This window comes from Rhamphochromis longiceps, linkage group LG13 (assembly GCF_057381845.1).
Source record: "Rhamphochromis longiceps isolate RC_006_pf linkage group LG13, R_longiceps_female_GT1.1, whole genome shotgun sequence".
NCBI lineage: Eukaryota > Metazoa > Chordata > Actinopteri > Cichliformes > Cichlidae > Rhamphochromis > Rhamphochromis longiceps.
This window is the reverse complement of record NC_140569.1, coordinates 811,839-835,251: the sequence shown is the minus strand read 5'-3', so window position 1 is coordinate 835,251 and position 23,413 is coordinate 811,839. Positions and strand designations below refer to the sequence as shown.

Here is a 23,413-nt window from a genome sequence, read left to right as displayed (position 1 = left end):
AAACATAAAGAGCAGCTGCTGCTTATGGCAATTTATGTGATATTTAAAACCTTTATTATTGTAGAACAGATCAAAGTGTTACAGTTCAAACCAAAGCAGTGCTAGAGCGAGCGAATGAATCATGTGACCACAAACGCACAGGTGCTATTTTTTTTTTTTTTAATCTGTCAGCACGTACTTTTGGAAATATGTTCCAACATTTGTTTCCACTGTGCCCACAAAAGGATCAGCTGTGCATAACTGGATCATTTTACATGATTAACGTGCTGCAGAAGTGCCCAAACAAACGCACAACGTGTTCTCCACCTAATTATGGTCTGTTTGGTGTCATTGTGTCATCAAGCACACGTGACAGAGCTCATCCATGTAGGCCTTTTCCCTTTAGCCACCCTGTGGCTGAATTCAAGGTGCACAGAGAGGTCAGGGCCGTGATCATGTCACACATTCACTACAGCGACACAGCGTCTCTGCAGTCTTATATGTAATGTGGTGGTTTATGTAGGGATTGAATGTCAGATATGAAACGGTAATGAGACTGAGTCCTGATGGAGAGGCAGCTGCAGCCGCTCAGTCACAGTGTGAGTGGCTGTAGTTTCCTAGGTGATTGTCTCTTCATTAATAACAGCAGCTATAGTCTGTAAATAGCACGTGATCATTTTGAGCCTCAGGTGACGCTTTCGTATGGATTTGACTCTAGCTTACATGTTCTTTGAGAGCCTTTTGTCGACTGTTAGCCCTTCTGTCCATCCGTCTGTGTGTCTGACTCTGTTTCTTATTGGTGCTTTCAGATTGCTGCCCAAATCTGTCGTCAGGCTGGCCTGGTGCAGAAGTCCAAGGATGTGATGGACTATAGTGCAGACAACTTTGCCATTGTCTTCGCAGCCATGGGGGTAAGCAGACAAATTGCAGCATTCAGCTTTTCAAACTCTTCCCAGCCCATCTGTGGCTCTAATCCCCCTCTTAACCTTGATGTGACACCTTGTTCCCTCCTCCCGCCCTGCATGTTGTCCTTTATTCACCAGGTGATTTAACCTTTAAGTCCCTCTTGTTATTTCTGCACCTCTGAGCATAGCCCCCAGCCATGTAGACAGCTTAGTAATTCAAAGGCCGCCGTCAGCCTCCCGTATCAAGTTCTGTGTTCCTCAGCTGCTCCTTCCATCTGTTGTAATGCTCAATTGTGATGGCTTGACCTCCAAGGAACGAACGAACACACACACACACACACACACACACACACACACACACACACACACACACACACACTCACTTGCTTCACTTGCTAAATGTAATCCTTCATCCTTTCACCTTGCACAGTTCACATCCCACGGTGGTTGGTGTGTGACGACTGTGGATAAGCAGTGAAGGCAGTGCTTGGATATGCATTTTTAGCACACAGTGTGCACCATCACAGCATCAGAGTGAATCAAGCTGAAACGGTGTGCTGAACGTCACACCTTCAACTGAAACTCTTCCTCAGGTTGTCATCCTAACGCGGGGTCGGCGACCGGGATTCTGCTCACTGTCACGTTTAAAAATCAGGAATTATTCTTATCTTGGTGTGTTACTTTTTTAAATGTCTGTAAATTTATGAGGTTATGGTGATTTTGTAACATTAAAATGAAACACTCAAACTATGTGTGCTAACTGCTGATGTGTGACGCCTGCGTGTGATTTTCACCATGGATGAATCCAAGCAAAGCTTCTGAAAAAGCCTTTAATGCCACGTGTGCAGATTGATTTGTTTTCACTGCCAGTGTGCTAAACGACAAACAACAACAAGTTTGTGTTGCAGAACATTCCCAGCACAAACACAAAGCCTTTGCTGAAAAATGTGGAAAACACCTGATTCAGAAGACTGGAGGGCTGAAATTCAACTACGTGTGCTGGTTTGTTGGCTGCTCAGGAAATAGTCAGGCCCAGGAAGCCGTTAACAGCAGGAGAGTAAAAGAATTCAGAATATGTCTTTGTCAGACTTGACAAATGAGAGACGTGTCTCTCTCTGCAAAGACTGTAACAGACAGAAACATGAAAATAGCAGAAACGTCACCAGCGGTCTGTGATGAGTCCAAAGGTGTACGAATCACAGTGTTCTGCTGTGAGCGCTGCTGGGCCACAGAAAGGATCCCACTGACAGACCAAACACAGGTGTGGGGTTGTGGTGTGGGTGGCTGCTGATAGGCTTTGTAGCTTCACTGCAGACATCACTGAGCAGAGCATCGCTGATGTTTCACTACAGCCTGCACCAAACTTTCCCTGAGCATGAATGTTGTCATTCAGATTGTGACCAAAGACATGGCTGCAGGTTTAAACCACTGTCAGGCCTGTTACTGGACCACGTGGACATCCTGCTGAACAACGACGTCTGACCACGGGGAAGTGCTGACGTGCTCTGCAAGCAAAGGGATCACGATGAGCTGGAGCAGCCAGAGTGGTGGAAAAGCTACACATGGAGGATATGACAGCGCAGCCCGGCACAGGCTGGAGGAGGCTTTCAAGTGCAATTTGGCAGTGTTAGCCAGAGACTTACAGTCTCTTACAGTTACAGACTTACATTTCAAAAAGACTTACAATGTAATAAAGTATCTGCAGTCACCACAGTGCAAACTTGGATTCTGTGAGTTCAGAGAGGAAAACGCCACATCATCCTTTCCTGTCCTTCACCATCCATCGCTGTTCAATACGACTGCAGGTGTAAGTCAAACATATATGTCCAAGTTCTGGACGTCCTGGGCGCGGCCCGCCGGGGGACGTGACGTCCTGGGCGCGGCCCGCCGGGGGACGTCGTGTGTTTCTGATTGTTTTGGTCAGACTGTGCCTGAGGTCGCGGCTCTGGCACTGCTCATCGTGTCTAACAGTATAACATCAAGTCCATTGAGGAACTTTGACCGGTGGTTGAATGTGGTTCTCGCAGCCATCAGTCACATGTGCTGTATGGTAAATAACATGTCTGTGTAGCTGTGTGCGTTGCTGACACTGAACTACTCGCCTGGTACTAATGTTGTGAACCTTCCACATGGAACAGTGATCGAATTTCCATTTCTGAGTTGAAACTGAAGGAAGGAGGATGATGAACGTGTTTATATTAATGACGTCAACTGTAAGTCTTTATGAGGAGTTTTACAAACATCACGTTCCCTTCGTGACAGAATGGCTCGCTCCTGCTCTTTGCTGCCTTTTCAGTACCTTCATGCCTTCAGACGTTCTTGCATCTCTCCAGGACACCTCACAGTTTGTGAAGCCACTAATGTTCCAGAGATGATTTCTGAAATGCTTATGGCATCTGTTTCAGGTCAACATGGAAACGGCTCGTTTCTTCAAGTCTGACTTTGAAGAAAATGGCTCTATGGACAATGTCTGCCTTTTCCTCAACTTGGCCAACGACCCCACGTAAGAAATGATCTCCAGCAGTAGTCTGGCTGATGTTGTACATGTGGGCTGCTGTGTGTGTTACTCGTAATTGTTTGTCTCGTGGACTGAGAGCTACTAAAGATCTTGACTTTTCTCTTGCGGCTAACTAGCATCGAGCGTATCATCACTCCCCGCCTGGCGCTGACGACGGCAGAGTACCTGGCCTACCAGTGTGAGAAACACGTCCTGGTCATCCTCACCGACATGAGCTCCTACGCTGAAGCTCTGAGAGAGGTACGACTGCCTTTACTGTCTTTGGCTCAGCTAATGTTTAGGTGTTGTTTGTCAAAATAACATCGGTGTAAAAGCCAAATCCCAGTGAGTCACAACGTTTTAATCTAATGCTCTGTATTCAGGGCTCTAGAGTGCGACCATATTTTTCAATGATGCGACTAAAAAAAATCTTTGGTGTGACCAGCTGTTCAAGGTTTTGAAAAAAACGTAAACACAGAGCGGACCCGACGCATCACAATCAGCTTTCTCACACGGACACGGCGTCGGGCCGAAAGCCGACAGCTCGCTGACTCTGATGCGTCGGCGCTTTGTGTTTCCGTCTTTTTTGCACTCGATTCTGAGCTGCAGGTTTTATCTCTCTCCAACCAAAATTCACTGAAGCAGCAGCAAAAGAAGATCCAAACTACGCTCCACAATTGATAAATGTCGTCATGAATCCCCTCTGACTTCTGCTGCTTTGCTACCAGCACAATAAAATCACACTTCCTGCACAGCTCTCTCTGTGCTTCGAGAACAGTTTCCCGTCTCAAATCTCTGTTTCCTGCATCATTCATTCGTTTATCACCCTCCAGTCTACCGTTGTTTACAGCGCTGTCGGCCGCTCGGACGAGAAAGCCTCATTTCTGCTGTTCAATACTGAAGAAATGTAAACTTCTTAAAACTATGCAATATTGCAGAATATTTTAAAGTTGATCTGCTATAGAAAACAGGAAAATCCCCTTCATGTTTTTCTGTTTTATCCTCAGTTACTTTGACACAAAGGCCTCTGCTGTGATGCTCACACCTCTGATGAAGGCTCACATGTATCAATGCTGATAAACCATCAAATTATAATATTTCTGACTGTCTGAGGCTAAATCAAATTGAATCGAATCAGGACCTCGTGAATCGGAATCGAGTGCATTACAGAAATCAGTGATGATGCCAGCCGTAGTGAGCAGCCTCGGCCCGACAGAAGTGGATGTAGCTGTGGGTAAAAAGGTGGAAAGAACTACTGATAACTTTTTTGTTAAGGCCTGATCCTTCTGAAACTCATAGCCAGCTCTGACACGGAGCCATCTGAAAAAGCACAGTGTATCCAGGAAACACATTATGTGCTGCGATAAATGCCCAAGTGTCCCCTCTAACACGGCCTTTCAGTGGCAAGCAGGTCGTCAGAGGAGCCGATGTGATGATTACGTTTAACTTGTCTACAGTATCACCAAAGAGAGCCAACGCACTTTAAGCACTTTAAGCACAAGCTTGTTAGTTAATCTTTTACAAATCAATATTGTCTGTGTGGACAGCAGTTTCCCACATGTAAAACTGCGGTGTTCAGCGATGCGGTTGAAAAAGTTAGGCGCACCAGGGCAACGGTGGCCCTGCGTGTTAAGGTCACTAACTCTACTGCTGGTTTGGTTGTTTTAATGCAGATAAGTGTGTTAAACAAATCCAACGACTCCTCATGCCCGGGCTCACAGTCGTCGTGGTTACTGGTTCTTCTTTATGAAAGGTTGATAATTTTACATTTACCATTCTGACCTGAAGAGTCTTTGGACGACTCTGGTAGGACGAATCCACATTTTAAATGTTTTTTGGTGTTTCACGTGAGTCTTAACCTCATGAGCAACTCTTGGCCGAGGATTCTTTAGCCTACAGTGACCACTGAGATTCCCTAACACTGACCAAAGGACACTTAAACGCTGCTTACATGGGGACAACGTCGACTCATAGATAGCAACACATTTTTCTGGCACAGCCTCCGAGGTGCACGGAGAAGACAAAGAGCTGATGTGTGGACAGTGACACTTACAGGATCAGGGAGCAGCTCTGCATTAGGCCTTCTGCCTCATTGCAAGACGTCCAACTGTTTGTGTTTAAATTAATGTTAATTGGTCAGCTGGTTCATTTGTGTCGCTGGAGTGTCCACAACAACATCAACTCGTGTCATCATGCTGCTGTGCATAAAAAGGGGAACCTTTAGGTTCTCACATTTCCATGGCTGATATTTGTTGCCAGAGGCTTTTCACTGTGTCATTGTATGCACGTTGTACCTCTGAGAGTGAAAACAAAGGCCAGACCTTCATGGGTGTTGGTGGATTATATATCCATTGTCACAGAGGCTTTACTGAGCAATGTTGTGCAGGAAACCTGAGATGCTGCCATATCCCAGGTAAATATAAATCAGCTGAATAACCCTTCAGGCTCATCTGCAGAAGCTAACGTGGTCAGCGAGTTCTTCTTCTCAGTGTTAAATCCTAGAAGTTGTTTTTAATTGTGTCCTATTCTTTTCACATTCAGTTTACATGCAGCTTTTCCATCTGCTCTCTCACTCTGCCGCACATATATGTATGTATGCCACATATTCAGCAGTGTGTGGTAAATACTGAATCCTCTCTCAAGCTGCACTCTGGCACAAAGTCAACACCCCCCAGTGTAAAACCTCAGCAACATCAGCACAAAGGTGATAGACTCACTAAAGTCGTGAGCTCCTGCTGAAAGGGAGGATAATGTGTCCTTCAGTCTACTAGGAAATACCTTAACTTCATTATTGTAGGTCTGGCTTTAAAAGGAAATGGACCCCCCCGATCCTCACTCCCCTCACACCCACTGCCCTCCTTTCTCCTTGTTGCGAGGAGTCGGGTCCTCTCAACTCACTCTTTTGTGTCTCCGTAATAATCCTTTTGTGTTGCACAGTTTGCTGTTTCAATATGTTGGCACAGCACAGTGTGGGTTTTTAAAGGGTGCATGTGTGTTTGCTGTTCATAACCTTGGCACATGTACGTCTGCACCAATAGTCAACTGAGCCTCGGGCAGCTCGATGGGTAATTCAGCGTGTACAAAGAGCCGGGACATTAACATTTAACTTCTGTTTCCATTCACAAGCGTGAAGGTTGAATTTTGCATTGACTCTGCTGTTCAGCATCGTGGAGACTGCCCATCAACCTTTCAATCCACAGGTGAATAGGATCCATTTTCTTTCCCTCTTGCTCTGAATCCGGTGAACTTTTAGAACAAAGATTTGCTTTGGTCATTTTTGTAGAGGGTCTCCAACAGAATGGCAGCATTTCCAATCAGCTCTTTGCCTCTTTTGTAACCGAAATGGAAGAGTCAGCATCACTTGACTCTGCAGAAGTAAAGACTAGTGTTTGTCTTTGTTTTGAGTCTTACAATAATTTGATGTCTTCAGTTTAAATGCCAAATCCTGTGTTGCAGCCCGTTTACCCGAGGATGCAGAATGATGCTGTGCCAACCTCTGAATTGGTTTCAGACCAAATTTAAGTCAGGTGTGAAAACACTCATATAGCAGCTGTCAGTTTTTAAAGTTTCTTTTTCCAAACATATTGACTTGGAGGGGATCATTCCCTAACCTTGGTCACAGTGGTGAGCAGCACCGTCGCCTCACATCAACGTTTCAGACCTTGGAGTTTGTGTTGTCTACTCCAGCTTCCTCCCATGGGTGGTAAATAACTGCAGATCTGTGGCTAACTGTAACCAGTCTGTTGCGTCCCTCTGCAGCCTCTAATCTGCTCAGTGTGTTCAGCTGGTGCTAATTGGCCACACCTAATCAGGTGTGGATAAAAGCATACCTGAGGCAAGCTTCCCAGGGAGCTCCCTAGTCTTTGCCTCGGTGGCACCAGCCGTTTTAGCCAACCTGAGAGTCCATTTTAAGATAAAACCTCGTTTCACCTACACTCTGGTATTCGTCTCCTTTTTTATGTTGCGGCTTTTGAGCCGGGTCGTAACAAGTCTAAAGTGTTTGGACTGGCCAGTGAGACCAGTAAAGACTAGACTATATCCAGTACCAGTGACCAAAATAAATGACACAACCTGAACATTTTTCCCAGATGAGATTCAAATATAAAGGGAATGTCTCATTACAGCCTTTGTCTGCTTCCCCCAACTCGTCCTCACCTTTAGGTCTCTGCTGCCCGAGAGGAAGTACCCGGGCGTCGAGGGTTTCCTGGCTACATGTACACAGATCTGGCCACCATCTATGAACGCGCCGGCAGAGTGGAAGGCAGAAACGGCTCCATCACCCAGATCCCCATTCTGACCATGCCCAACGATGGTGAGAGCACACCGCCTGCCATAGCTCTGAGCTGAAGCCTCATGTCTCTACCTGTGTGTGGTCGTCAGTCATCCACCTGTCCTTAAACGAGTTAATCTGCCCATGAGGCAACTGAATTAATGGAGGAGGTGTCTAAAGTGGAATGAGTAGACATTTTTGATGCCGTCAGTTACCATGGAAACATGTATGAAGAGCCTGCTCCTGTCTGAACATGACCCGCCCCCCCACAGCACTGCAGGGAGGGTGATTGTGTTGGCTTTTACAAAGGGCTCCCTGCTCTGGAGTAACACAGCCTCTCTGTGCTGGTGCAGCTACGTCTTCATAGTCATCGTGTTCCAGTTCAACAAATGCATTTGTCTCTTTGAACAGACATCACTCATCCAATTCCTGATCTGACTGGATACATCACAGAGGGCCAGGTGTATGTGGACAGACAGCTGCACAACAGACAGGTATGTGTCAGTCCGGGCTTTGAACCTGTGGCCTCACAGGTCAAAACCTGAAGAACAATATTAACATAATGATAACTGATGATGTCTGCAGACGATCGTGTTGTGCCCAGGTCCTCCGTGTCACATCTGTCACTGCAGAAATCAGTCTGTGTACCGAGAGCACATGCTCACTGCACGCATGTAGCTCATGTTTGATGGACACTCGACCAAACAGAAACATTGTTTTTTTTTAAGTAAAGGTTTTTGGGCAGCACGGTGGTTAGCACTGTTGCCGCACAGCAAGAAGGTCCTGAGTTCAATTCCACCATCAGGCCGGGGTCTTTCTGTGTGGAGTTTGCATGTTCTCTCCGTGTTTGCGTGGGTTCCCTCCGGGTACACCGGCTTCCTCCCACCGTCCAAAGACATGCAGCTTGTGGGGATAGGTTAATTGGAAAATCCAAATTGCCACTAGGTGTGAGTGCGAATGGTTGTCTGTCCCTGTGTGTTGGCCCTGCGACAGACTGGCGACCTGTCCAGGGTGGACCCCGCCTCTCGCCCTCTGACAGCTGGGATTGGCTCCAGCGGAAGTGGATGGATGGAAAAGTTTTGTGGGGTTTTTTTTATGTTGTCTGACAAAGTCAGTATGACAGGAAATGCTAACCTGCCAGAAGGAGAGTCTTTGATCCACGTGCTGCACGTGTTTGGTTTTTCCTCAACCTGCGACGTGTTTGACATGAGTCTCCTCTAAAGTTTTGATCGAAGCTGTAAACCAAAGCTAGACTGTGTGTTCCAAACTACATGATCCTGCACATTTCACAGTAAAGACTCCCTGCGTGCTGTACCTCAGCTGCTGTGTTTTTGGACAGCAGCAGGGACACACGGGACTGTGAGCTGTGAATGTTAGAGCACAGCTTGCTGAGGAGTTTGTCCTTATCTTGTTCCACACACAGACTTTTCATCCCAGTTAAATCAGACTTTGGTCAGAGTTGTTTGGACAGGTCTGACCTAAGAAACCACGCTGCAGTGTGGACACAGCACAGAGCCAGATCTTTTAAAGAGCCGGCCTGTTTCTCTCATTTGGAGCTGAACAGCTGCCCTTTGTGCTTTTCCACAATATCCAGTAACACCTGTAACCTCATCCTACGTCTTTCAGATCTACCCACCTATCAACGTGCTGCCCTCTCTGTCCCGTTTAATGAAGTCTGCCATTGGAGAGGGGATGACCCGGAAGGACCACGCCGATGTGTCAAACCAGCTGGTAAACCGTCTCGCACGTTGCACCATGAATAATGTGTGTGAGGGCAGCAGTGTTGGTATGCAGCAGTAATAGTTCACGCAGTGAGTGTGTGTGTGTCTGCAGTATGCCTGTTACGCTATCGGTAAGGATGTCCAGGCCATGAAGGCCGTGGTGGGAGAAGAGGCGCTCACCTCGGATGATCTGCTGTATCTGGAGTTCCTGCAGAAGTTTGAGAAGAACTTTATTGCTCAGGGTAAGAAAAGCGATCTGCACACCGACAGACAGCAGCTTTGTATCACACTGTGTAACAGGAACACAAGAACACAACATTTCATTACAGCATTTTATTCACATAGTTTTCTCCTACGTTCCTTCATCTGCGACCTCACTGACACCTTTATTAGATTCAGTTTATAGCCTCAGTCGTCAGTTTCAAGTATTTATAAAAAGGTTGGTTAGAAGAGCTGAAGGAGGAAAGCAGGGCACGCTGAACGGCTACAACTAACTGATAGCTTTTATTTTAAGTTCCACATATTTGAAGCATCTTAGGGGCCTTTATTTTGAAGGTGTGTCTCGGCCCTCCTCCTCCATCGTGTCAGCTTCCTCGTAGTGCTGGGGGGTTTTGTGACTGCACTTGGGGACACATTCAGAGGTGCTCCTCTGTTCCTTCAGGTCTTAAACGGATGCTGCACGGTGGTTCGTCTTTACGATCACCACCTGTCAGCCTCGTGCGTTGGATCAGCTGTGCTTGCGGTCCATTGGACCCTGCTGTGAAGCTCAGCTCAGTGTTTGCACTGCAGTCACAGTGCAGTCTGTTACTTGTTTTGAATATGATTTGTAAGATTGTTACTGTTTAGTAAACAACAGATATGTAGTTATTATCTCACAGCAGTGAGGTCAGCCTGTAATCAGCATGTAACGTATGAAACTACGGCTGTTTTCTTCTGTCAGAGCGCTCTGCTGCGAATACCTGCAGCTGTTTTGGCATTTATTGTATGTCTGAGGTTACGTTTGTTCCTGGAAAATACTGATCTGTGAGGGTTCCTTCTTTTCTTCTCTTTGAGTGAGTAACGTGTTAAAATGGCATAATCTTCTTGGTAAATACAGAGCCTTATTCCTCTTCTCAACACTAATAGACTCTAATGTTCCTGTGCATCCCGACAGCAGTATCCAAAGCATGTGGGAAACACACGTCACAGTTTGTATGGAGGCGGCTCTGCAGATGTGAGTGATGGGGCTGAGACCGCTGCAGGTTACTCAGCTCTCACTGATCATTTCAGCAGTCGGTCTGGAGAAATTGAGCTTGGGTTAAAATAAAAATGGGAGCACGATGAAAAGGTGTATGACGTTCTCCAGAGTACTTCGTCGTGGAGTGCACCACACGTTCGATTTCCTCATGTCAGTGTTTAATCAGCGAGTGACTGACGTGCTCTTTGTGTTACTGTTATACCGTCAGTATAAAGCACCTGGAGGCGACTGCTGTGGAGATTTGTTTCTATATAAATGCATTTGAATTTACTGAGAGGCTTTTTCATTGTGTTCGCATCACGTTTCTGTTTTAAAAACTGCACCTTTGATAAAAGCTACATGTAAGGTTACTGCAGTTGTAACACTGGATGTGTTGGTGTGTTTTGCTAACTGTGACTGCTCTGTGTGTCAGGCCCATACGACAACAGGACGGTGTACGAAACCTTAGACATCGGCTGGCAGCTGCTGCGAATCTTCCCCAAGGAGATGCTCAAGAGGATTCCTCAGAGCACGCTGGCAGAGTTTTACCCCCGAGAGTCTGCTCGTCACTGAGGCACACGTCACCATGCTCTGGTTCTGCTAACAGGCCGTTTCCATGTCTCAGTAATAATACCCCCTCCTTTAGATTCACTGTAGTGTGTTCGTGTATGAAAAGTGTCTGAGTAAAGAGTAAGTGTATCCTAATCAGTCCTTATTTATTGTGCTGTTATATATCAAGATATCTTCTTTATCAAATAAAGCCCAACGAGAGCAAAGCAAAAGGTTTCCTGTAGAGACCCGTGATGATGCCACCATGTTCTCAGAAAGATGTTATTTCATGATTTAGTAACTGTACAGAAACACGTACAGGCACCGGTGTTTGTTTTAAGGACGGTCAGCGCTCTCTGCTCTCCGTGTTACGTGGACCTGGATGCTTTCTTCTGCCCTCTGGACCTTCTTGCTTCTTCTCTGCATTTACATTTTTGTGCTGTTTTGATTTGTCTTGCAAAAACATGAGTGAGTGTATTTTAAAGAAATCACATCTGTCTGCAGAAACTGTTTATTGTGCAACCATGGTTCTGTGAGTTTACATTAAATTATATGACGGTGCTTTGTTGTGTGTCCTGGATCATTGTCCCCTGCTGCCAACATCTGAGCTACAAAAACATATCTGTTAGCGGCTGTAACAAAAGTATAAATATGTAACTACAAGGCTCCCTCATCCTTTCTTTTTAGAGCTGTGAACTCTAAACCAGCTCTCCCAGTTTCTGCTGACACAGCCAGTGTCCTCCCTCACTGCCTTCATCAGCTGTTAGCATCAGATGAGCCAGTGTGACAGTTAAGCTAACGTCATCCGTCTGTGTGGAGCTGCTACAGGATACAATGTGCTGCACACCAGAAGAGCAAAGGATAAATGAAGGCTTTGTGTTTCATGTTGCTTCACATTGAATTCTTACAGGATGTGTTTGAATGGAAAATTAATCTGCAAAGAAAAACCGCGCAGCTGTCTTCACTGTATCGGCGCCACGGTTCATTTATCGTGACTGAAGTGGATACAAAGTAAACAGCATCGTTCTTCTGCTGTTGATATTTCTATATTTAATGTTGACGTCCGCGTGCCAGAATATTGATGAGCCGGGCTTATTATTGCTGTTATTATTTTTGTTGTTGTTTTTAATCCTTTTGAGGTCAAAGTGGAGATTCTAGTTGTTCAGAGACAAACAACCTCGGTCAGTGAACTCGTGCTACAAAGGAAATGATTCCTGTTCTGGCACAAAACCACACAAACAATGTGCCAAGGTGTCCGTGGAAAGGACGTTTCTACACAGACGAGCTTTCAAGTCCTGTTTTCATAGTTTCATATTATTCTTTATATTTCTGGTTTTATTGTGAAGCACTTTGACTTGTATCTATGAATCGTGCTGTGTAAATACAATCAACTAGACATGCTAGTAGTGACGTTTCGTGAAGCAGCGAGAGACGAGCGTCGTGACGTTACCGACAGAAATGACACGTTTATTATTGTCACGTGGTGTCTGACGTTTTGCCTGATTATTTGTATCCTCTGTGTCTTTACTGTATGAAGAGCCAAGACTCCAACGTTTCGGGAGTAATAAGTTATTAAAGGAAGTGTTTGGGAACTAAAAATCAAGAATGGCAGATGCAAGGTTATCAGCGGTTCCATCCTCGTACAATAAAGAGGATGTGTTGCATGACACGTGTTTCATAAAGCCATCTACACTAAGCTTGTTGTAAAGGATGCAACAGCCGTGGCAGTTCGTCTGGAATCAAGTGTGATCCGCACATTCCGACTTTATTCTCAAAATAATCACTGATATTGTTCCTAATGTGGCCCTAATGCTCCCAGCTGCACTCTTATCTCGTGCTGTGTCCACCTGGGCAGGTGTGTCTTGAAAGAACACTTCCTGTTGAACTTTGGACAGGGATTTCTGTCATGGCTGCGGAGGAACTCGACAGAATTCATGTTATTACAAAGCTGTCGAATCAGGGTAAGTTTCTTTTCTGGTCCTGTAAGTGTTTCCAGTAGTAACGCTGCATTTTACTGCAGTGACATCACAGCCCAGCAGTTTAAGATCCTGAAGAGCGTCTTTAAGATTTACTGCTTGGCCAGTGTTGAGGGCTGGGTTATCACATAGCTGCTTATTTGCCTTCTCTAAGGGTTTTGTTTCTGTGGCCAAAGGTGTGTACAGTAAGTGTGCTTTAGCTTGACATAACAACTCTGCCACAGTCTAACGTGGCCTGTGGATTAGACAGCTAATCTTAAATCAAGCCTGTGGTGAAAAAAAGAGGTTGGACCCAACTCAAGACTCCTCGTGTCATTCTATGTAAAGCATGAGACAGCAAGAGAAGCACACATGAAGGCAGGATAATCCATGTAGATGACCTACTTCTGGGTTTTGCACGCTTGCTGACTGTCGTGGCTCACTGGGCAACTTGATGAAACTTAAAATGTTCCCAGTGGGAGAAATGTTTCGTCACTTATCCCAGTGACTATTTCAGTCACCACATGCAGGTTTGCCCAACCTTATTAACAGTTTGTATAAGGAATGAACAATGGGCTGTGAGGTCATTGATCTTTAATATGCACTTTGTCATGAACACTGATCAATAACCATGAGTCCCATTGACAGAGAGTTGGGGAATGGCTGCAATCACAGCATTGTAAGATGGTGACAGATGGACCCTTAGGCCCCTCCTCCATTCAGAGATGGTCTTTCCCTTTTCATGTAAATGGCCTCCTTGACTCCGCCCTCAAACCAGCGTTCCTCCCTGTCCAGGATGTTACATCCTCATCATTGAAAGAGTGTCCACTGGCCTGTAGGTGTGCATAGACTGCAGAGTCCTGGCCTGACGAGGTGGCTCTGCTGTGTTGTAGCCAGAGCTTGTTTGGTTTCCCTGATGTATAAATCCTGGCAATCCTCCTGCACTTAACAGCGTACACTATGTTACTCTGTTTGTGTCGGGGGACCCGATCCTTGGGGGGGACCCGATCCTTGGGGTGGACCCGTTTTTGGCGCAGCGTGTTTTGGGGTTTAAAAGCCACAGAGACCTGGTGTTTAGTAAAAATGTGTCTCAGCTGCTCCGATACTCCTGACATGTACAGGATCACTACAGGTTTTCTCTTAGGCAGCGGTTGTCCTTCTCTCCTGGATCAGCTGGAGCTTTCTTTAGGAGCCTTCCCAGCTTTGACAAACGTCCAGCTGGGATAACCACATTTACTCGGGGCCTTCTTGATGTTCTTCTGCCTCCCTGGCTGCTGTGTCAGTGGGGATGGTGTTCGCTCTGTGTTGTAATCTGCAGTCGGCTGTGACTGAAGAAGTCACTTGGATGAGCGATGAAAGGTAGCAGAGGGGATTGTTGATCAGTTTCAGCAGCTTTGGTCTTAATGAAATTAACATTAGACGGTTAGGGTTAGTGAGACAAGCCCTCCAAATACAACTGGTTGAACAGGTGGAATCCACTGACACTCTTTTCTGACTGTTTTCTTTTCACTTTGAATTTGCTTGGCTCAGTGTCACTAATTGTTGCATGAGGACAATACAGGGACTGCACAAGTCCGAGTCCTCTAAGATGTCACATAAATATGTGCTATTGCCAGAAAGTCTGGTCTCTCTCAGCACAGTCCCAGGAGCATGGGGGCGATTCCAGGAGACAGGCAGGTATCTACAGCAGCATGACAGGCGTGTCTAACCTGACTCCTACAGAGCACTTGACTGGAAGACGCCTCTTTCAGCACACCATTACGTTGCTCTCATAATGGGAAGGCAACGTAGATGCTGATGGGACCAGCATCTGCATCTGCAAGGAGGAACGGGACGAGTGCTGCCAGAGGCTTACTAAGTGACCTCCAGTACTCCACTGGTGTAAATGTGTCTGACCAGTCAATCAGAAGCCGACTCTGTGAAGGTGGCCTGAGGGCTCAGCGTCCTCTGCTGGGCTCCTCGCTCTCTTCCTACTTTCCTGTCCATCTCCACCGTCACTGTGGAATAAGGACAAATGCAAAAACATAATATTATAATATTAAAAAAGTGTTCACAGTAGTTGATCATCAGTTAATTAAGTGCATTTAATTAGCCCCACATGGCTGCTAACTGCTAACTCTTATGAAAGAAGCTAGGGTGTATTTAGTTTTTCACTGGATGGAGTCCTGTGGGAACTTTGGTTTTCTCATGACTGTATATCAAAGATAAACGTGGCTGTTGTCACTGTTGTTTTTGAGACGGTGCATCTCAAAGACTGTTGTGTCAAGATTTTGGCTTCTGTCATTCTGGCGTTTTGGAGCCAAACGTGACCATATTTTAAAAAGAGAAGTGCTAAGTTATTACCTAATGCAAGCCTGCATCCATAAACTGTACAGGTTCAGCGCACAGACACACATATCTGTTTAAACGTCCACCAAACGTGTTTGGTGTCTGTGCATTACTGTAGGCCAACCTGGAGGTATCCAGCATTGTCCAGGACAACATCTGCCTGGCTGACACCACCTTTAGAGTCCAGTTTAGAGTTGGGTAGCCTGAGTCCAGTGATGGCCTTCATGCAGACCTCTTTCACGCCGTTGTCTCGAGTTCCTGCTCCAGCTTTCTCTTATACTTGTCCTTAGCCTCTCTGATCCTGTCCCTCAACACTCCCTGAACATTCTCACCTTCTCTCTGGTGCCGCTCTGAAGCCCCTCTTCTTGTCCTTGAGGAGGGCTGTGATGTCCGTAGTCACCCACAGCTTTTTATTTGGGAAAAGTGCACAGTCCAAGCTGGGACGATGGAGTTGGTGTAATCATTACGACCAGTAATATAACCTGGCCCGTGTTAGAGTAAGGATGCATAATGATGTTTGAGGCATGTTTTTTGTAGTATAACTGAAGTTAAAACATAATGTTGTGACTACGTCAAGCTAGCTCTCAGCATAATGTGCAATCAGCTCTGTGACTGATTAACGGGACAAAAGAAAAGGAGGACGTTCCCTCTGTTTTCACGTGTTCACGGTGTACTGCTTCGACGAAGAGAAAGTGAATCAAACTCCTTACCTGTGTGATAACGAGCTTTCTAACAAGTGTAATGTACAGTTGTGGTCAGATGTTTATGTGCAGTCATCATGAGCACAAATGTTATGGTAAGTTTTTCCAGGGTGGAATGACTATTTCATTTTTTTGGTTTAGCACAATCTATCTACACATGTATTATGGAAGGTAGTTTCCTGCACTACGTGCACGCAAGCCAGTTATATTTAGACGGTACTATATTCAAAATAGCGTGCTATAATAGTCCTGTGACACGACACAAGTGTGACTGGATGAGACATTATCACATGCTAGAGAAGCTTCCACTGGGCTCTTTGAAGATGAAAGGAGCTCTTTACTGTGACTGAGTGATGGCGATGGCTTACTGGCACCCTTTGCTCCCCACAGCCCTGCACGAGTATGAGGATCTTCAGAGAAAGCAAGAAACTACAGCCATGGAAGTAAGTGTTACAATCTAATGTTTACAGTCTGCAGACCTCGATCAGCTCTGATCCAGCTCGCTTACAGTAGCAACAAGTGTAACAGCTGCGATAGATGAGAACAGTTGGTGCTCACAGTAATAGAAGCTGGCCGAGCAGCGGGGCAGCAGGGTAACACTTCTTTCTTTGTTTATTTGAACAATAAAAACATTAACTAAAATATTTTGGTTTCAAAGTGATTAAAAAGCATCGAGCTGATAATAACCTCGAGCAGGTCCAGTACTCAGTGTTGTGTTAAATAGCTGCCATGATCACATTTTTGTTATTGTCTAAAACTAAGCAGATATGAGGTCAGTCTGTGTGTAATATTTGTCTTTAACTGTTTCGAACACTGAGAATGAACGATGGCAAAAAAATCACTTCTATCTCTCCAAGCGTAGTCCCTCTTATGATTGCTGCAATATTGTTGTGACTGTAGCACACTGGAAACAATCACGAGTTCCACAGCAATGGAGCTTTTCACAGGTGAGCCTGAGTCACCTGCCAAGCTTTTGTTTCCCTGCTCCATTTCTAAAACGTTTTCACACTAAGATTAGCCCGTGTGATTCCTCACACAGAACACGGATCAGGAGAATTACAATAGAATTAGAATCAATATTGACTTCACTCCTGTTGTGAAGCTAATGTTGGGTAACGTAGTTAGACCTTTAGTGCTCATTTCCCCCTGTTTCAGCAAATAACATGGCGTCCAGTATAGGAACAATACTTGTTCATGAACATTGTAATCTACACAGTATTCCAGGAAGTAATATCACTGATATTGTACAGTATTGTTTTATTATGAGCAGTGAAGGATTAATAATGAACCACCTGCTATAACGGTGTCCACATCCTCTGTGAACAGAGCTCAGTGTGCGTCCAGTAAACTTAAGCTGAACACACAGTGTTGATCTTTAGCATCAAGCCAAACTGGATCATCTGTAAGGCTCAGTTTAGAAGGAAGTTTGACCAGATAATGATTTACTGATATTTAATGGCAGAAACAACAGTGAATGAGGACAAAGTAGCACAACAATCTATTTCATTTGTTTGGTTTAGCACAATTTATCTACACATGTATTATGGAAGGTTAGGTACACGTAGGACTAAACATGGCTGCTAAACAAAAGGTCTGAGGTGCTCACAGAGACCATCAGGGGGTTTTCCCTTCTTAACATCTACATAGTTTTATATACTGTCATCGCATTTAAATGACCTGCTTTTCCAGACTGAGCTGTGGCATTGCATAAAGGTTAATGATGAACTGAAGCTACTCTGTGTCTTACATAAGTTCAAGAGGCTGGAAGAGGAGCGAGACGAGGCGATGAAGAAGCTCTCTGAGTTCCAGCAAGGTAAGTTCACCTGTGTCCAAAAGTGAGATCCCCATTGCACCAACATGTTTAACTCACTATTGTTTGCACATCAATGCTTAATACACATATCACAGCTCTGAGCATGTGTCATACGTGTCTATGGCGCTAACACATACAGTGGGTAATCCCGATCTAAGATTATGAAATTGTCCAGCGTCTGTAGCTTTTCCTTTAGAGCCGCACTCTTCCTGTTCTACATGTCAAAGTCCGTTTGTTGGCCAGAGAGTAAACGATTGAACCTGGAGGCGCTTTGGTTTGGATTTATGTTTCTGTGAACAGCTGACAGTTTAAAAGACATGCATACCTGACACATATGACTAAAAGGAAATGCCTTTGGGCTTTGTGACAAATCCATATTCATGAATTACTCACAATGGAAATACAGTAATAAATTCACAAGCAAAAAGTAATAAGTACAGTATGTATGTAACACAATAATTATCAAACTATCAGAAGTTACACTGTTACAAAGTCAAACTGCAGCTGCATGAATAAGATCTGCACATACACTGATCGAGTGGTTTTAAACACCAAATAATTACGTTTACAAGACAAAGATTTTTTTTTTCTCCCACGTGGATTTTGTTTTCTCCCGTGTCCCTACATTGAGAGAAGCTCAGCTACATTCATGCAGTCAGCCAGCTGGATCTACGGCAGAGTAAGCCCTCGTCTTCATTCCTGCCAAAGCTTTTTCAAGTCAAATGCAGGGACTCAGGTGGCGATCCAAGGATGTTCTAGTGTTGGTTTCTGAACCTGGTTTGGTTGCAATCGTGCTGCTGCTGGAAAGTCCAGTAATTATTAAGGCCTCCATCTGCACATTAGCACGATCACGTTATTCTTCACAAAGGATTTTAAAGACTCAAACACCTGTAAATCAGGTTTCATCAGTTCTGTGGCTGAACCACCGTCTGAGCTCATACTGAGCTTGTGAAGCTCGTCATAAACGTTGCTTATCAAGCTTATCAAGTATAATTTCACTGAACAAGCAGACTTTATGTACAGCAGTATGTACATATTCCAGGTGACTTTTACACAGCCTTAAAGAATGAAAGCAGCGAGTTGTCTGGAAAATAAGTACTTGCTGGTTCAGTGTTGTACCTAAAGACTTCATCAGTCCTCCAGTAACTCTTTGGCATTTTTCTGTTGAAGTCATTTCTCTTGTGAGAAATATTAATGGTGCTTCCACTCGCAGTAAGACTTCCTGCTGTTGTGTGCATCTGCTGCCATCTGTGTCTCTTAAAACTTCTGAAGTTTGAGTCCTGTTATCATGTAAAACAATAATACGGCCAAAGTGTAGGATTAGTTTGATTCATTTGGGCTTAATAATGATCTGGTGGCTCTCTGGCCTCCTGTTGGTGTCACTTACAGCAGGCTTTTTAGGAAGCTCCCGATTTTCAGAAATGGGAGTTTAGTCAGGAGTTTAGTCTGATATACACAAATGTTCCCTCAACGTCTAATTGTCGTATGTCTGGGTAGCTCTGTGTGCCTATAGATGACCTGACGCAGTAAAAGGTACATATTTAAAACATTTCTTTTAGATTTTAGAGCAAAGTCTCGGGACGATCTGTCTCCTGATATTGCTTCTAATGTAATTTGTCACTATTTATTTTAAGATCAAGCTAGCATGATGCTATATAATGTTGAATTGTACCATGCCATTACAGCAGTGTTTCCCAACCACTGGGCCTTGGCACATAGGTGTGTCAGGTGATCCACTGGTGTGCCGTGGACGGTTATCTGGTTCCACCTGATTGGTCCTCTAAGCTATCGGCGTGAGTAACGGGCGGAACAATAACATTCTCTTCCACTAGAGGGCAGTACAACTACCTGCTCTAATTAAATGGGTTTCCAACTGCCAGTAAAACAGAAGAAGACAAAGGAGAAATGACATAATAGTCATGCTGTGAGACAATGCAGCGCGGAATAGCAATAGATAAATATTTGAAAAACAGTAAGTGTGATGCGCAAGGTGGTTGGTGCCTGTCGTGGTGGTAACCCCCGAACCAAATGGTGGACACCAGAGGTGAAGGGAGCCACCAGGCTGAAGAAGGAGTCCTATCGGGCTTGGTTAGCCTGTGGGACTCCGGAGGCACCCGACAGGTACCGACAGGCCAAGCGGAATGCGGCTCGGGCAGTGGCTGAAGCAAAAACTCGGGTGTGGGAGGAGTTCAGAGAGGCGATGGAAAAAGACTTTCAGACTGCCTTGAAGAGATTCTGGCAAACCGTCAGACGTCTCAGGAGGGGGAAGCGGTGCTCTACCTGCACTGTGTATAGTGCTGGCGGAGCGCCGCTGACGTCGACTGAGAAAATTGTCAGGCGGTGGAAGGAATACTTCGAGGACCTCCTCAATCCCACTGACACGTCTTCCGAGGAGGAAGCAGAGTCTGGCGATGAGGGGGATGACCCGCCAATTTCCGGGGGCGAGGTCACTGAGGCAGTTAAACAACTCCTTGGTGGCAGAGCCCCTGGTGTTGATGAGGTCCGCCCCGAGTTCCTGAAGGCTCTGGACGTTGTAGGGCTGTCCTGGTTGACACGCCTCTGCAATGTTGCGTGGAGATCAGGGGCAGTACCTGTGGACTGGCAGACCGGGGTGGTGGTCCCCATCTTTAAGAAGGGGACCGGAGGGTGTGTTCCAACTACAGGGGGATCACACTCCTCAGACTCCCTGGGAAAGTCTATGCCAGGGTGCTGGAAAGGAGAGTTCTACCACAGTGCTGAATGCCTGAGTCAAATTAGGCTGCGTGCGTGTGTGTCTGCAGTCGAGAATGCTCAGCTGAAGGCCAGCAAAGTCAGTCAGCTCCTGGGACAAAGTCTGGGACCCCCTTTGCTGGTTAGAGAGGACGAAACCAAAGAGTGGAGGAACAACGAGGACAACGGTGGTGGGGGGCAGGGGTCTGCAGCCCCTTCTCACTTTCCCAGCTTACCTGCAGTCACTGCTTCCTCGCAGGTGTCCGTCTCCTTCAGCCTCAGAGACACGAGCAGGAAAATGAGATGAGAGATATAATGCTTAAAAAAAAGTAGTTTTAATTCAGCCAACACTTTCTTGAAATAGAAAAATAATTTTGTTTTGACTTTGAGAGCAATTTGGAGAGTCTCGGTCTGTCAACGTTGTTTTTTTGCATATTTGGTGGACACTTTGGGTTGTTTTGTGTTTGTAAACTTCAGAGAAATAAATGTAGTAATTCAAGGAAAGGAGAGTTCGTCCGCTAGTCGAACCTCGGATACAGGAGGAACAATGCGGTTTTTGTCCTGGTCGCGGAACACTGGACCAGCTCTTTATCCTCTCCAGGATACTTGAGGGTGCATGGGAGTTTGCCCAACCAGTCTACATGTGTTTTGTGGACTTGGAGAAGGCATTCGACCGTGTCCCTCGGGGTGTCCTGTGGCAGGTGTTGCGGGAGTATGGGGTGTCTCGCCCATTGCTACGGGCCATTCGATCCCTATACAACCGTTGCAAGAGCTTGGTTCGCATTGCCGGCAATAAGTCGGACTCGTTCCTGGTGGGTGATGGGCTCCGCCAGGGCTGCCCTTTGTCTCCGGTTCTGTTCATAATTTTCATGGACAGGATTTCTAGGCGCAGCCAAGTGGCGGAGGGCTTTCACTTTGGTGGCCTCAGAATCTCATCTCTGCTTCTCGTGGATGATGTGGTTCTGTTGGCTTCATCGGGTGAGGGCCTCCAGCTCGCACTGGAACCATTCGCAGCCGAGTGTGAAGCAGCGGGAATTAGAATCAGCACCTCCAAATCTAAGGCCATGGTCCTCAGCCGGAAAAGGGTGGAGTGCCCACTTCGGGTCGGGGATGAGTTCCTGCCCCAAGTGGAGGAGTTCAAGTATCTCGGGGTCTTGTTCGTGAGTGATGGGAGAAGGGAGCCGGAGATCAACAGACGATCAACAGACTGGTCCGTCGTGGAGAAGAGAGAGCTGAGTGTAAAAGCGAAGGGAGGTCTGGGCCTCTTTGCTTAGGCTGCTGCCCCCGCGACCCGGCCACGGATAAAGCGGAAGAAGATGGATGAATGGATGGATGGATGGCTCCAAAAGGATGGGAAACACTGCTCTATGGTACAAAATAGACATGACAGGTTGAACATTAGTCTCTGCAGGGGTACAGGTATTTAGTGGCTAGTAAAAGTCCAACATGCAATCTCACACACACAGCATTACAGTGAGTTTGTTTACATTGTTTGTATTATAAAATGACACCAAAAGCATGAAAAAATCTGATTGAAGAACAAAGACTGATGACAGATAGGAGCACAGTGAGGTATGGGACATTAGCAGGAACATGATATCTCTGTTAGGGCTGCCACAAACGATTATTTTGATAGTCAACTAGTCACCGATTATTTATGCGATTAGTCGACTAATCAGATCATCATCCATTGGACATAAAACGTACAGCTTATTGCACCAGCAGCATCTGCTCTTATATAACTATCATTAGCTTACAGCTTTAAGTGTTTAAGGTCTGTGCTAACTAAAAATAAAGACAAGATGATAGTTTATAAAATTTTAATGAAATTTGCAGATTGTTTCGGTGAAGTTTAATAAACTCCTTGCTATCTAAAATATAACAGGACACCGGAGTAAATTCTCCAGCATCTCACACTTCTGATAATCAGCTGTCTGCTTGATGTTTATTCAGCTGTGTAAAAACTATAACTTTAATCTCAGCCAAACCGATTTACTCAGGAACAAATAAAACACTGAAAAAAAGCCAAACAATAACATTTTAAGTTATCTAAGTGACTCATATATCATGTTTAACCTGAGTAGCAAAAGACAGCGGTGGGTTTGAAAACGATCTGCAGGGAGTCCGGTGTTCTCACGGCTCTAGTTAGCCTCGCCCCCGGCTAGCTATCGAGCTAGTGGGTAACAGACGTCTCCGAAAACGTCGGAGCGCTTTTGAAAATATGTGGTGTCCTGATAAACTGAGCAGATATTTGAGGTTTACACAGCTACATTCTCGCCTGAAAATATGTTAAACGTTTATTTTGTGACCCAGAAAGAATAATAAGAGTAAAGTTAAAACTAACTAGCTGCCGCCATTGTTGGAAACTGAGCTGGGCCGCGCTATGAATTCTGGGACACAGCTTCTTCTTCTTCGGGGTTTAACGGCAGCTGGCATCCTTGTACATGCAGTGCTCCCATCTTCTGTTTCAGTCCGTTATTACACTCTTAAATCCTGCTACTCATTCCTGCGTCTTTTGGGATCTTACAAAGCTTCAAACGACGCGTCGACTATTAAATCAGTCGTCGACGATTTTGATAGTTGACGTAATCGTGACTAGTCGACTAATCGTGGCAGCCCTAATCTCTGTCACTCACACTTGGAAAAGTTAGCTGCAGGCTAAACTAACGGGCCCATTTACCAGTAAGATGGCGCACTGTAATAAATTTATGTTGTTTGAAAATGATTGCAGCTGTGGAAATACGAGCCTGGATACAGATAATGGCACGTG

General features: G+C 45.4%; 2 protein-coding genes across 3 annotated transcripts in view; both read left to right on the top strand.

Annotated features, from left to right (window-relative positions):
• The window catches only part of atp6v1ba (ATPase, H+ transporting, lysosomal, V1 subunit B, member a), a 44,717-nt gene extending 33,019 nt beyond the window's left edge, over positions 1 to 11,698 (top strand). Inside the window, exons 7-14 of the mRNA XM_085427485.1 lie at positions 789 to 890; positions 3,290 to 3,387; positions 3,519 to 3,642; positions 7,543 to 7,693; positions 8,063 to 8,145; positions 9,278 to 9,382; positions 9,485 to 9,614; positions 11,022 to 11,698. Coding sequence (XP_085283611.1) covers positions 789 to 890; positions 3,290 to 3,387; positions 3,519 to 3,642; positions 7,543 to 7,693; positions 8,063 to 8,145; positions 9,278 to 9,382; positions 9,485 to 9,614; positions 11,022 to 11,161 — 933 coding nt within the window. The 3' untranslated portion in view covers positions 11,162 to 11,698. The remainder of the gene's footprint in view (positions 1 to 788; positions 891 to 3,289; positions 3,388 to 3,518; positions 3,643 to 7,542; positions 7,694 to 8,062; positions 8,146 to 9,277; positions 9,383 to 9,484; positions 9,615 to 11,021) is intronic.
• A 1,330-nt stretch (positions 11,699 to 13,028) lies between these two features.
• Positions 13,029 to 23,413, top strand: part of shtn1 (shootin 1) — a 41,951-nt gene continuing 31,566 nt past the window's right edge. For both annotated transcript variants that reach the window (XM_085427913.1, XM_085427912.1), the window contains exons 1-3: positions 13,029 to 13,098; positions 16,512 to 16,564; positions 17,874 to 17,934. In XM_085427913.1, the coding sequence (XP_085284039.1) occupies positions 13,044 to 13,098; positions 16,512 to 16,564; positions 17,874 to 17,934 (169 nt within the window). In that variant the 5' untranslated portion in view covers positions 13,029 to 13,043. The remainder of the gene's footprint in view (positions 13,099 to 16,511; positions 16,565 to 17,873; positions 17,935 to 23,413) is intronic.